The following is a 14,509-nucleotide window of genomic DNA, read 5'->3' on the forward strand; positions in this document are numbered from 1 at the left end:
GGGACAGGGGACCTGCGGCCTTCCAAACCTTGCTGGCCTGGATCACAACTCCCATCATCCCTGATCATTAGCTATACCAGCCTTGGCTGATGGGAGTTTGGCGACCCCCAGGTTCTCTAAGGCAGTGGTTCTCAACCTTGGGTCCCCAGATGTTTTTTGGCCTACAACTCCCATGATCCCTAGCTCACAGGACCAGTGGTCAGGGATGATGGGAGTTGTAGTCCCAAAACATCTGGGGACCCAAGGTTGAGAAAGGCTGCTCTAAGGCATTTAAACATGTTCTCTGTTGCTGAGTTGTGCTCTTTAGATGTCACTGTTCTTTGGAGGTGCCCAATTATCTAGTGGTAACTCTGCTTGGTACAGTCTTAACACTTTCACCTCTGTATCTTCTCTCCCAGAAGGACCTAACACTGTTTCTCAGATCTGTCTTGTCTGTCTCCCTCATCATTAATGTTGTATGATGATCTGGAGTCATATTGCTTCTTAGACTTACCAGTGTTGATGAACATTGTTAAGCAACACTACAGTACAAGGATCTGTGAACACAAATGCACTTACCCACATGGGATTAAGAAGCCAAGTGGCTTCTGAAAACTTCTGCTTGGCCTGATGACAAGTTTTGCTGTGGAGGTTTTTGCTTGTACTTCTGCCAATCTTGGGGTCTCCCCGAGCCTGCTAATACTTCCTTCTTGCACATATATGTTGCACCTTTGGTTACATAAGGACTGGATCTCTGAGAACTGTGTTTGCTGTTGGTGTATATATATCATGACTGAGCTGTGGATTCTCCAGTAATATGAGAAATAAGGCACAGACAAAGCAGCCTTTGGCAACACCTTCCCACATTTTTATCTATTGGTCCCATGTGGTGCTGTGGTTAGGGTAATTTTTATCTCCAGGCAAAGAGCACAATGTATCCAAGGAGGTGGTCCAAAGTTTTTATCAGCCAGGCACAGGGAGTGGCATTTATCGGTTAGGACAGGAAAATACCACATATTTTATGGATGTAGAACTAGTAGCAGATGTACTAACCCAACTTCTTAATCATTCCCCTTGGCTGTGAATACGGGGGCTACATGAGGGCAGTGGACTTGTGGGGAAACTGAATGCATATTTCTGTTTTTTAATTCATTTCTGCATGCACAATAGCTGCCTTGACCCAAGGGTTTGGTGCATTTGTCTAGCTCCCATGAACTATACGGGTTGTTGCAATGCTCTCTGTACTGTATTTAATTTAATTAGGAGTTCTAATGCCAGTTACTTGTTGGGTGTCTATGCTCAAAATAGACCAGAGGGGTTTTTGCTGCCCCACCACTTGGGCGTCCAAGAGCCCTGCTCCGCGGGGCTGGTTCTGCCCTCTCTCCACCGCCCCAGACAAGCGGCGGCGCGTGTGTTGTGCGCCTCCCTTCCTAACTTTTCCGGGAGACGTGCTACAGCGCACATTACGGTAATGCCGGTCCTGCCCCGGCCACGCCCAGCGGGAGCCGTGGGTGGATCCCACAGGCCACCAATCGGGGGAGCTGGGGAAGGAACCCGGAAGTGGGGAGGAAGAGGCGTGTTGTTCTCCCCGCCAGGACTCGGGAGTAGGGTGACCGCAGCAGCGCGGGCGGGATGGAGAAAAACGGGCCGGTCGTGTGAGTGGAAGCGAGAGAGCAGGCATTGTGCGGTCGCGGGTTCGTGGGGTGGGACAAGGGTTCCGCGCAGGGGATGAGGGACATTTGCCGCTTGTTCCCTTGGCCGGGCTGCTGGGTCTTCAGCTGCTGCAGGGAAGCAACACATCAGCCGCTGACGCCCTTTCTGACATGCAGGTCCACCCGTGCAGTACTTGGGGTTGAGCTCGTGTTGCCGGTGCAGGCAGGGCTGACACGGTGCCGAGTTGTTTGCTTTGAGCCAAATGTCGGTTCCGCTGAGCACCAGTAGGCAAAGTTTGAGTTAAGAAGCGTTTCCACCTTGCCTTGCACTGCTTTTATCCATTAGACATTAAGACGCAGTGCTACAGAGTATGAGAAAAAAGGAGGGACTCCTTTTTCTCTTTCCCGCTTCCGGCTCGCATTTGAGATGATTCTGCGTGCTGTAAGCAGACATTGCTTGCTGCAGTGAGATTCTTTCTTTCACCTGGGTTGTTCTACTTCAGCTTCTACGATGGTATTACTCTCATTGTGGCCAGCGTGAAAGTACGTAGGCCCCGGTAGGCTTGATGGACTCTGCTTCTGAAGTACTGTAATATACATACAGTTGTGCTTGCACATGTGGCCATGGCAAACCAGGCTTTTGAACACACTGCAAGGGCTAAGCCCAAAACTAGCTCTGATCCAAATGACACAGTGTAAAGCAAGGGTTCCCAAACTGTGGTCTGTCAACTTCATTCAGGTGGTCCACAACATGTCTGTTAAATAAAATTAGAAATAGTCCCCCAAGGGACTAATATAAATATAGAATGTAGAACCTGTAGTTGTAACTAGCTAAGAGGGGAATAACTGTTCCTGTCTCGCACTGATAATTTATTCCATGATAGTTCCATGGACTGGACTGATGTTTGTGTGTCTTTTTCCCTCTGGTTTTCTTCGGATTGTAATGCAGTAGTTTGTTTGAGAAGTAAAACAGTCTGTACCTCTCTTGCAGCAAAGAATACTACAACATGGTAGTGAGAGAGGAAATGGTCTGTAAATATTTTTTCCAAGTTTTAGTTAGTGAATGCCACTTATTACCTTCCCTGGTCATCAGTTTAATATTTGAAAGGGGGAGGAGGGGGAGAATCTTCTTTCACCTGGGAGTCACATTATATTGGATAGTTTTTGATAAATGGTCAAACACACATCTTCACCCAGGCCTTTGGATGAGTGGCTGTTTTCTGTTCCCTGATAAGTCTCACAGAATTCCCTGAACTGAAGAATGATACCTTCCTCCGAGCAGCACATGGAGAAGAGACAGAATACACCCCTGTTTGGTGCATGAGGCAAGCAGGAAGGTACCTCCCAGGTAAGTGAAGTGACTGAGGTGTTTTGGACAAAGATGTTTGGATCTTGTCCTTGGGGCTGGGATGGCCTGCTGGTTGGCCCTGAGTTCTGAGAGAGGAGTATGATTACCTAAAAATGAGTAGGAGGGAGAGGGAAAGAAGCTCTCAAGACCAGAGCCTTTGGAGGATTCTGAAAGCAAGAATCCAGCTATTAGTATCTGCCCACAAAATGGATCTTGGAGAAACTTCAGCTCTGAAAAGCATTGACAGATAGTGTCCTGTGCCTGGATTATTTTCCTTGCAACACCTCTGTGATTGACATAATTAGCCTTTACCCATTTCTGAGGACGGGTTCCTGTAGTCCACAGATGGAGGGAATCTATGGCCCTCCAGATGTTGCTGGAATCTGACTCCCATCAGTACCACCCAGAATGGTCAATGGTCAGGCATTATGGAAATTGGAGTCCAACAACATCTGGAAGCTCCTAGGTTCCCCACATATCTCCTCTAGGTTAAGTTGCAGTCCTTTTGAGAAGCGTCTCCCTTCCACTCCATTTTCTTTTTTCTTTTTCTTTTTTTGCAGAGTTCCGAGAGACACGAGCAGCTCAGGATTTCTTTGCTACCTGTCGATCACCAGAGAAGTGTTGTGAACTTACTCTGCAGGTGTGTTGTGAACTTATTCTGCAAGTGTGCGAGGTTCCAGGAGGGAGATTTCTCTCTCCCTGCCCCATTCACAATTGAGGGTTATTCCTGTTCTGCAGACTGTGGCAGGAGCTGAATATACCCCAGAGTATAAACTGTGACATTTGCTCCCACAAGATGGTCACCAGCATAGTTTTACAAGAGGCTCCCCAGACTCACCATCTCATCTGCCTTTCCCTAACCAATTTCATTTGTCTCTTCCATCTAAATAGCAGTTATTGATTTGGGTTTTAATATCCTCCTTGCTGCATTTGCTATTCAGTTGCATGGGCAATTTATATATTTAGGTCAGGGGTGGAGAACCTCAGATCCAGGGACCAAATGTGGCCTTATCTGTCCCTGGGGACTGTCTCTGCTTCACACCCTTCTTTTTGTCTTGCTGGAATGTGTCATGAGCTCTGATAATGCTTCTTGCTTGCCTGGGTGGAGGAGAGAGAGGGGTGTGTAGAAACTAGCACATTGTGCAAAGGGAAAACTTACATTTGTTGCTTTGCCCACTTTTCCCTCTGCCTTGTGACTCCTGGAACATTCCCCTGGAGGGAATGTGGCTCTCAGGCTAAAAAAACACCACCACCCCAGTTTTTAGAAGTATTGCAGTCTTCTTCATTAGATGTATCTAAACATTATTCAGGAAATAATTTGGTATGTTGTTCTACGCTGCTCCTTGAATATAAAAACAATAGTGTCCATGGGTGGAATTCAAGATAGTGAGAAGTAGGCTGTTCACAAGTGGAACGAGGTCTGCTTGCACAATGGGACTTTCCTCTAGCTCCCGTCCACATGCCCTCTAAACCTGATCTGGACTGTTTCCCCAATTTTCCAGAGCAGGTTTTGAGGGGAGTAGGGGAGGGAAAGTGCTCATTTTACTCATGCAACAACTTAGCTGAATTCCACTCCATTTCGCGATGAATGTGTTGTCTCCAGAAGGCACAAATGAAAATGCATCTGTTAGCTTGAAATATGAAAGAGGGATTGTGATAAAATATGAAAGATAGGTATATAAGTAATAAGTTATTGCCACAAATGTAAAATTACTAACAGAACATTATAATTTTGATAAATGCATTTTTGTGTTTCTTTCAATACAATATAATATTTTAAAAAGAAATACGGAAGAAAGGGCTCACTAGCTAAAACATGCCGTGGTACCTTGGTTCCCAAATGGCTTAGTTGTCGAACAAATTGGCTCCTGAACACTGCAAACCCGGAAGTAAGTTTTTCGGAAGCTGAACGTCTGACATGGCTTCCGCGGCTTCCGCTTGAGTGCAGGAAGCTCCTGTAGCCAATCAGAAGCCGCGCCTTGGTTTTCGAATGGTTTTGGGAGTCAAGCAGACTTCCGGAACAGATTAAGTTTGAGAACCAAGATACCACTGTACTTCAGAAAGTCTTGGCCACTCTACTAATAGGAAACTGATATTTCCACTGTGACTATTACGCTTTCCCTTGCACAGACAGTGCTTGGCTGAGCAATAATGTCTCTGTTGGGTGTTCCATGTAGCAGGAAGGGTAGCAGAGTGTGTGCATGAAGCCTCTGCTCCAGTGTCACTACATGTTGGCTCTATTCTGAAGGCATGCATTTGAACTTGCTTAAAACATCCATAACTGGAACCCTGATAAGGCAGAGGTTCTGACTGCAGGGAGGCTTCTCAGTGCATTCCTCTGAATAAGAACGTAAAAAAGAGTCATGCTGGGTCATGCCAATGGCACATCTAGTCTTGCATCCTGTTCTCACGATGGCCAACCAGATGTCTGTGGGAAACCCGTGAGCGGGACATGAGCTCAAGAGCACTCTTCCCTCCTGCAGCTCCCTTTTCAGAAGCATTGCTGCTTTCGACCATGGAGGCAGAATGTAGCCCATAGATCTTCATGCTCAGCTTCCAAAGATCTGAAGCTTCCACATGGGGATGGGGAGGTTGGAGTGGGGGCTAACATGCAAGGACCCCCCCCCCACTATTTTGAATGCCTGGGAGTGGACTATTGATACATGTGCATCAGATTGCCTAATTCAAAATGGAAGCATTTGATCGGACTCGGTGTGCTCTCAAATGCACAAAGGCACATCATACGCTCCAGCTATGTCCTGAAAGACAGATGATGCACAATTGTTTTCTAAGACCCGTTTCCTTCTCAAATAACATACATCTGTGCAGCGTGCTTTCCCTTTGTTCTTTTATAATGTGTCTACTTCTTGGACCTCCTCCCTTTTTTCTGCTTTTGGCACTTTCATGGGTCTCTGATTCTCCCCACCCCCCATGTTCTTTTTCACAACATCATTACAAACATTTCTATTAAGTCTATTTTAGTAACATTCATTAACAACCCGCGCCCCCGCTGCACAGCACTGTCTTTCTCTTAAAAAATCTTATTAATGGCTTAACGTTTGTTCCTTTTTGTTCAGTTGTAAAAGAAACCCCAAAATTCTATGCGCAGCTGACTGCTTGAGGAATTCTTCCACCTCTTTTTTAAATAAATAAATAAATAAATAAATAAATAAATAAATAAATAAATAAATAAATAGACTGCATTTATGCAGTGCTTCCTTCTGTTTTGCCTCACTTCGTTATACAACCTGTCAATATGTTTTTCAGTGTTCATTGTCCCTCTGACAGCACACCTGTAAACATTACTGTATTTTTTTTTTAATGTTCATAACTCTCTTGGTCTCTCTCTCCCTCTCCCCCCCCCCTCTCTCTCTCTCACACACACACACATACACACTTTCTCTTTTTCTACACATTCTAATCTCATTCTGTTTTGGACTGTTTTAGCTTTTGAGTCAACTTGAACAGATTATCTTTTTGGTTCTTATTATCTTTGTAGTCTTTTCCTGCCATTTTTTTTTTAAATCACAGCTCCTTTATTTTTGCAATTTTGAATACTAGACTCCTTTTCTTTTAAAAACATTGTAATAGAATTTCCAAGAACTGTGGGGATTGTGGACTGAGAACACATTCTTTGAACTCCAAACCCCTCCCCCCCGCCCCAATATCCTGCCTTAAGCCTTGTCTATCCTGAAGGGAAGCAAGCGGCAAGCAAGTTCTGTTTTATATGCATAGCCACTGTCTGCCCTTTTTGGGGTGGGTGGGTGTAGAGAGACGTTCCACAAACCAACATTGTCCTGCGTATTGGTGTAGTCTGTGTATCAGTGCAGTTTCCCTACATATCTGTACTTAAAATGAACTCTGGGAAAGACAGGAATGGGTTCCTGGATACCCTCCAGCATACGGGAACCTATTTATGCCTTTCTCCATGTTGCATGCTGTGCTCCACATACAGCACACCCACTTTACCTTTACAGGAAGTGATACTTCCTCACTGTCTGAATCTGAATATTTTGGTAATAGTATAGTGGTGGTAAATCAGGGGAGATGTGGACTCAAAGGACCAAGAAGGCCAGGCTGCGGGAAGATCATCTTGTGCAGTACACAGGAGGACTGTATCATTGTCTGCTGAAAATCTAGGCTGCAGGGTTCGGGCTGCCTATTGGAATGTCTGCAACACCACTGCCCGGCATTCTCTTTCGTGAAGGAGGGGCTGTAGCACATGGTTAGAGCATGTGCTTTGCACACAGACAGTCCCAGGTTCAATCCCCAACATCTCCAAGTAGGACTGGACTCCTACCTGGCCCCTGGAGAAGAGTTTCCAGTTAGTATAGATAGCACTGAGCTAGATGGACTAGTGGTCTGATTCAGTATCCTATGCTCTGATTCAGCATCCTAAGGCAGCACCCTATCTTCTGGTGTTCATATGCTATGTCTATATACACTAGCTTTTGGGCCTCAGCAGAAATCTTGCCCTCCTTCCCCCCTCCAGTTTTCCCTGGATTTTGAGTTTTCAGGCTTACTGCCTTTGTATTTTCAAATATTTCCTCTCTCCTATGAGAGGGTGGTTCTCTTTCTACACACGTGTCATTTCTAGCTTAAAAATGGGGCAGAGCACCCCTACAAGGTCTGTGTGTTCTTCTTCCTTTCAGCCTCTACGGCGCTTTCCTCTCGATGCTGCCATCATTTTCTCGGACATCTTGGTGGTGCCCCAGGTAAGAGATGCTGGACGTGGGGAGGGGCAGTGGCTGTACCACTTATAGAAATTCCTTAACATCCTGCTGCTTGCCTAGGCGCTAGGCATGGAGGTGGTGATGGTGCCTGGCAAGGGACCCACCTTCCCGGAGCCACTGAAGGAAGTCGAGGACCTGCTGAAACTCCGCCAGAAAGTGGATGTGGCAGCAGAGCTTGGCTACGTCTTCCAGGCCATCACGTTGACCCGGCACAAATTGGAAGGGAAGGTGCCCTTGATCGGCTTCTCTGGCGCCCCGGTAAGTACAGTTCTTTGGAAATGGGCGTCTCCCAAAGAAACTGTGTGTCAGTCCCTAAAAATGCTGGTGGGCGCTGGGAAATGTTGGGATGTGCTGGCCATCTGTGCCGCTGCATGAGGCCAGGTGGATTCTGGGTTCCGTGGATTTGTAGCTGCAGCATTTGACAACCTCTGCAGAGGAGAGTGTGTCATGGGGGGTGTCACTTACAGGCTGGCGTAGTTCATGGTCTCTCCTAGTAAGGCCGTTGGGTCCCTGACTCCCTGCCTTAGCTTGCTGCTGCTCAAACATTGACTTCATAGAATGATATTTGTGGAACTAACTGATGGGTGGCAGGTGGCTGAGAGAGGCGGCTTTTCTATGCCTTCCTTTCCAGCATTTTCTGCTGGGCAGGGAAGACACACTGGAAAGGGTGTGCCAAGTATCTCCTTAAGATATTGCTTAAAATAAGTGTGTTGCATTTCATTTAGGTGAACATTAAAAATTGTCATGCATTTGACTGATTACAGTTGGCCAAAAGTCAACTTAAGAGTGGAAGCATCAAAGCTTGGGCGTGTAAGTTTTGGGGCAGGAGAGGCAATGCATGACATCTTTAGAAGTGAATGATATCAATTAAGGCAAATACAGCTTCTGGTTTTTAGGAACCCAGAGGGATTGAGGCCTGGTTCTGAACTGAACAAGTAACCTAATATGTTGTGAACTGCCCTGAAATACGCAGGTGAAGGCCAGTATGTAAATTCAATAAATGATAATAGTAAATAAAATAAGAAGAAGAACAGAGCTGCCTCACAGTTTCTGGAAGAACCACTTGCCTTACAGAAGCTGGCTTGGGCATGGTGAGGCATTGGAACAAGTGCTTTTGAATTCACGCCTGCTTTCACTTTCTGCTTATTGTCTGCTTCCTAGTGGACACTGATGTCCTATATGATTGAAGGTGGCGGCTCCAACACAATGGCCAAAGCCAAGGCCTGGCTCTACCGGCACCCTGAGGCCAGTCACCGTCTACTCACGTTATTGACTGATGTAATTGTGGATTACCTGGTGGGGCAGGTGGCTGCAGGCGCTCAGGTGAGTGGAAGAAGAAAGTGGCATCATCCTGCTTGAGAAGAGCTGTAGACTCCTGGGCAGCTCCTGCCCACAATCTTTCAGGCATAGCTGTAAGTTGGACAAATTTGCCACTCATTTTCCAAGGCACTTTTGAGATACCCTTCGTCTTCTACAGCCACGACCCTTAAGACAAATGAGATCTGGGGGAAAAGCTTACTTCAGGAAGGTAAAGGGTGCCGGCAAGAAATCAGTAGTGCCATGCTGCTAATCATAATCTTATCATGTAACCTTTTATTACAGAATCCAATCACTTTGTTTTTAGGAATAGGCTTTTAGCCCTCGTGGTTGCAAAGAAAAGAAAAGGAAAACAGCTTTCCTCCTTTGGCAAAATTGCTGCCTGATGGCACTCTGCATAACACAGCAAACTTCTCCTCCTCCCCAAGATCATGCCAGCTGGCTTCAGCCCTCCCTGGTTTTATTCATTCAGTACTAAGGTGACACTGGGCTATGCATGTGATTGGGGAGCATGGCAGGGTTCCCCATCATGGGGACAAGCACTGTGCACCAGATGCTCCCTCTTGCATCATGTGGAATGCATGGGAGGTGGGGTCAGCTGGTGCGATTCCTACCTCCCTCACACATTCACATAACTTACGGATGGAACATGAGAAGAAGTAGCCTTCCAGCTGATTTCCTTAGCTTGTGACAACCTCCTAGAGCACAACCTTTTAGATGAAGGTGATGAGAATAAGGTCTGTAAATTAACACTCTGATCTTATTCATATGTACTCAGAACTAAGCCCCACTGGCATTCTTCCGCCCCCATGTGATTTACTTCCAAATAGGGGGTTTAGGATGGCAGCCTAAGGCAGTTTAATTATAGCATTGGTTCCAGTTGAAGAATTCAAGATTGTTTACTGGAATCGCTTGCCTTGTGTCAGGAGAGATTGGATTGGGGGGGGGGAATGCATTGTTCTGTGTCAGGCATGGGCAAACTTTTTGGTGCCAAGGGCAACCTTTCCTTGGGGTGTGGGTGAGTGGAGGAGGCCCACTTGTGTGCTGTGGGGAAGGAACAGTCATTTCTGATATTTGTAGAAGAGTTGCACTTAAGAGGGAGAGATGTCAGCCAAGAGGGATGCTGATTCCTTGGTGCTGTCTCTCTTGGCAGGCTCTACAGCTTTTTGAGTCCCACGCAGGACACCTGGGACCAGAGCAGTTTGCAGAGTTTGCCCTCCCCTCCATCCGTTGCATTGCCAAGCGAGTGAAGAGCAAGCTACGGGAAGACGACCTGCCTCTGGTGCCCATGGTAAGAGACAGATCTCTTGGGTTCCTTGTGGGATTCATAGGATCAGCAGATCTTGGAGCTGGAAGGACTGTTGGTGTTTTCTGTTCATCCTAAAAAGAGATATCACCCATGGTGATATTGAAGCAGCAGCCATGGAAGGCCACTCCATCTGTCCATACCGAGGGCAGGACAGAAGGCCTTTGGGAGCTGCCTTCCAGAAGAGATATAGATGGGCAATAGTGGTGTATGTGTGGGCATCTCCTCTAGTGTGCCTTGTGCACAATTAAATGCAGAGGACCATGATGCCACAAGGCTGAAAGGAAATTCTTGTAGAGTCAGAAAGAGAGCAGAGGATAAGGTGAGAGCAGGACTGGGTATCCTTCTCTTAAGTCAGGCTCCTACTGTAAGAATTGGGGAGCAGGAACATTCTACCCCCCTAAAAAAAATGTTTTCCCCAACTCATACTGATTGGTTGAGGTGGGCTACGAACTTTCCTAAATCCTGGAGAAGTTTGGCTTTTGGTATGTATTTACTAGTACTGTACACACTCATGTGCTGGAGGTTACTCCTTAACACACTCAGTACTCAGTTTGATAATTTGGGACATCCCTACCTCTGCACTGTGAAGGAGTATAGCTGTGATAAAGCTCAGGATATGCACGTGGGAGGTGCCAGATTCAAATTCTGGCATCTTCCATTGAAAGGACAAGGTAGCAGGTTTCCAAGTCCTAAACGGCCTCTGCCCAGTATACCTGAAGGAGCGTCTCTACCTCCATTGTTTAGCCCGGACACTGAGATTCAGCACCGAGGGCCTTCTGGTGGTTCCAACACTGCTAGAAGTGAAGTTACAGGGAACCAGGCAGAGAGGGCCTTCTCCGTAGCTGCACCCATCCTGTGGAATGCCCTCCCATTAGATGTCAAGGAGATGAGATATAACCTTTAGAAGGCATCTGAAGGCAGCCCTGTATAGCAGAGCTTTCCTAACTGTGTTGCGACACATTAAGTGTGTCAGCTGCAGTGTGTAGGTTTGCCGTGCAAACACTACCCACACTCCTCCCAGGGCTGGAAAGGGGTTTAGTTTAACCTCCGGTTTGCTAGTAAAGCTGAATTACTGTGTCACAAAATGATTCATGTCTAAAAAGCGTGTCATCAACATGAAAAGTCTGGAAAGCTCTGCTGTACTGTATAGGGAAGCTGTTTAAGGTTTTATTATGTTTTTATGTTGGAAGTCACCCAGAGTGGTTGGGGCAACTCAGCCAGATGGGCAAGGTATAATAATAATAATAGGTAGGAAGGAAGGAAGGAAGGAAGGAAGGAAGGAAGGAAGGAAGGAAGGAAGGAAATCTGAGACCCTGGAGAGGTGTTGCCAGTCAGGGAATATGGTGCAAACTAGGTCTGACCTGGCTCATGAGGCAACTTCTCAAGTTCCTGTGAGATAGCAGGAACAGCAGTATTGACCGGAAGTGAAGGAATCTGCAGAAGGAACTTCCTGTGCTCCTAGATTATATACCAAGCTGTTGACTGCTTGGAGGGAATCTGCCCCACACAACCTCCCTCAAAATCACCTGCATTCCAAGCCAATTCTTGAATGGCGGTGATGGAAGATATTCCAGACTGGAGGTATCTCTTGGTCTGTCTGCTGCCTGTCCCCATTCCCTGTTTTCTGTCTTTCCTTTTAGCTTGGGGCTGATGTGTCTGTGTTAAGGAGAACCCCCCCCCTTTTAAAATAAAAGCAAAGTACAAAGTTGTAGTAGTCCTGTTTCACCACTAGAAGGCAGCCAAGTAATAAAGCAATGCCAACTGGGCAAGCCAGAGCGGTCAAGGACTTGCCTGCAAAGATCTGCTTGCGTATAGAAACTTCTCTGTTGTCCTGTTCCCCCCTTTCCCATTGTGCCCCAAGAGAAGCTCTTCTTGTTTGTGGATGTGAACATCTTACAATGGAAGAGACATGTTGTCTTCCAGATTCTGCTGGACACCTAACTCGCAGGAGCACTAGTACCAGCCAGAGATGACGGCAATGGTGGCCAAACTGCATCTGGAGGGCCAGAGGTTCCCCATTCTTGCTTTGGTGCTAAGCACACAGCCCTGCCCACCACGTTGTCCTGTTTTTCTGTCTCCTCTCTCAGATCATCTTTGCCAAGGATGCGCATTATGCCCTAGAGGATTTGGCACAATGTGGCTACGAGGTGATTGGCCTGGACTGGACCATCTCCCCCCAGGCTGCTCGGTGAGAAATTGACTGGCCTTCCGTAGGGACCGTTAGGAGGGTTGGTAGGATTTCTAAAGTGCTTTCCCCAATATTAGAATCCTTTCGTTTCCCATAAATTTTGCTTCATACGGTACTGTGGATACAACAACTACTGGCTAAGTGGAATGGACTGGGGATAGTAAATAAGAGGAGCCAGCAGTTTATAGGTGCAGGGAGCTCCTTCATTGGATTGCCACTATGAAGAACCAAACCCTGCTCACATGCAGCCGTTGGGAAACAGAGAGCTGATTGTTTCATGTGGTCAGTGGAACAAAGTAAATTTCACTCTACTGTTTCAGGAAGCAGGGCTAGAAGGAATGGGTGGAAACCACAAGGAAGCAGAATTTTGGCTAAATCTTGTTAGAAATATCCTAATGGGAAGAGCTGGGCAGTGAGCTCTTATTCACTAGAGGCTTCCAACTCCAATATGTTATGACTTTGCAACATAAGTACAACCTGGATAAGTTTAATTAGGTACAACCTTCTACCTAGGGCTAGCCAGATACATCAGAATTAGACCCAAGAGGCACCTGGGACACAGGTGTCAAGTAGATGTAGGCAACCATCATTAGCTCTTACGGCTTCCAACCATTGCTCTTCCTGTTTTAAAACCATCTGATTTCGTAAGTATCTCACATTCTTGTGATGATGAGGAGCTACATCTTGCTCTGGTGCTTACAAGTATCCCCCCTCAACCTCCAGAGCAGGTACTGATGTTTTATTTTTTCTGTTGCAGTCAGAGGATCGGGAAAGACATTACCTTACAAGGGAATTTGGATCCATGTGCCCTCTATGCACCAAAGGTAAAGAGGCAGGTATCACAAGCCCCCTAGACAAATGTCAGGGAACCTTTCTTAGGGCTAAGGTCACGTTACTTCAGTGGAAAGCTGTTGGTGGGGGGGATGGACACATTTCAGTAATGGGCGAGGTTGGACCCAACACACAAAGCCACAGGATGCTCCTAGTTAGCAAACAATGGTTGTAAGGACTGTCTGCACTGAGTCTGTCAAATACGCTCTCTCCCCCCCTCTTCCAATACACTATAAGTTAGCCTAGGTTGGTTGCTTCAACTGCCTTGCCCTGCTGATTCTTCTTCGCTTTTGTCAGGAGAAGATTGGGGAGCTGGTGAAGAAGATGGTGGAAGGCTTTGGCTCCAAGCACTACATCGCCAACCTGGGTCATGGCCTGTATCCTGACATGAGCCCGGAGCACGTGGGGGCCTTTGTGGATGCTGTACATAGGCACTCTCGCCATCTCAAGAAATGTTCCTGAAGACTTGGGGAGCCACATGGAAAATGGACAAAGCATCAAAGAGAGGATCATGTTTGCGAGTGCTGGAGAGCCAGTCACTAGGACTGAGAGAAAGAACAAGGATGTGGGTTTGTAATAGCGCACTATTAAAATGCTTTCCACATTTTAATGGCACAATGCTTGGGATGGTGGGTGGGTTGTAGAGGGGGAGAGAATGTATGTGTCTTGGGCACTTCCTGAAGCACTCAATGCTTTTGATCCTGGCTTTATCCCTACACACTACAAAGCTTATCTGAGAAAGGGGTGGATCCTTTTCTTGCCCCTTCCAACCAGTGGCTAGGTGTGGCCTTTCTTATGCTCTGTCCTCCACAGTGGAGTAATTTTTTTGCTGTTTAACAATAAAAGGTGGGTCAGGGTACCTTGTATCACCCAATTACTCAGTTTGGGGCCCCCTTTAGCAATAGCCACGTGTCTCTACGAAGCGATGGCCATGCGCCATACCGCAAAGTGAAGTATTTACAACAGTTTCCCATCTGGATTAACAATCCAGCACATGGTGTTTAGTTAAATGATTGAATCTTCCTCTGCTTTGGTGCTGCTGTTCTGGCTTAGTCAAGGTCTGCATATGCACAACCCACTCAGGAAGGATGAGCGACCACGTCCTTGCTGCTGAACAGGCGATCCAGGAATAAGTGGAAAAGACTCTTGTGA

General features: G+C 46.7%; 1 protein-coding gene across 1 annotated transcript; it reads left to right on the top strand.

Moving 5' to 3' along the window:
• The first annotated feature begins 1,506 nt into the window (after positions 1-1,506).
• On the top strand, positions 1,507-13,858 carry UROD (uroporphyrinogen decarboxylase). Its single transcript, XM_053392608.1, has 10 exons — positions 1,507-1,634; positions 2,867-2,979; positions 3,540-3,619; positions 7,632-7,694; positions 7,773-7,970; positions 8,874-9,035; positions 10,183-10,320; positions 12,426-12,526; positions 13,284-13,350; positions 13,655-13,858. The coding sequence occupies exons 1-10, from the start codon at positions 1,612-1,614 to the stop codon at positions 13,817-13,819; spliced, it is 1,110 nt and encodes a 369-aa protein (XP_053248583.1). The 5' UTR covers positions 1,507-1,611; the 3' UTR covers positions 13,820-13,858.
• Positions 13,859-14,509: the final 651 nt, after the last annotated feature.

This window comes from Podarcis raffonei, chromosome 6 (assembly GCF_027172205.1).
Source record: "Podarcis raffonei isolate rPodRaf1 chromosome 6, rPodRaf1.pri, whole genome shotgun sequence".
In the NCBI taxonomy this organism is placed as follows: domain Eukaryota; kingdom Metazoa; phylum Chordata; class Lepidosauria; order Squamata; family Lacertidae; genus Podarcis; species Podarcis raffonei.

Excerpts from the sequence above, each read along its gene's own strand:
- UROD (XM_053392608.1), top strand. The coding sequence starts at position 1,612 with ATGGAGAAAAACGGGCCGGTCGT. Across the intron at positions 3,620-7,631 it reads GTTGTGAACTTACTCTGCAG|CCTCTACGGCGCTTTCCTCT; the intron begins GTGTGTTGTGAA and ends TCTTCCTTTCAG. Across the intron at positions 12,527-13,283 it reads ATCTCCCCCCAGGCTGCTCG|TCAGAGGATCGGGAAAGACA; the intron begins GTGAGAAATTGA and ends TTTCTGTTGCAG.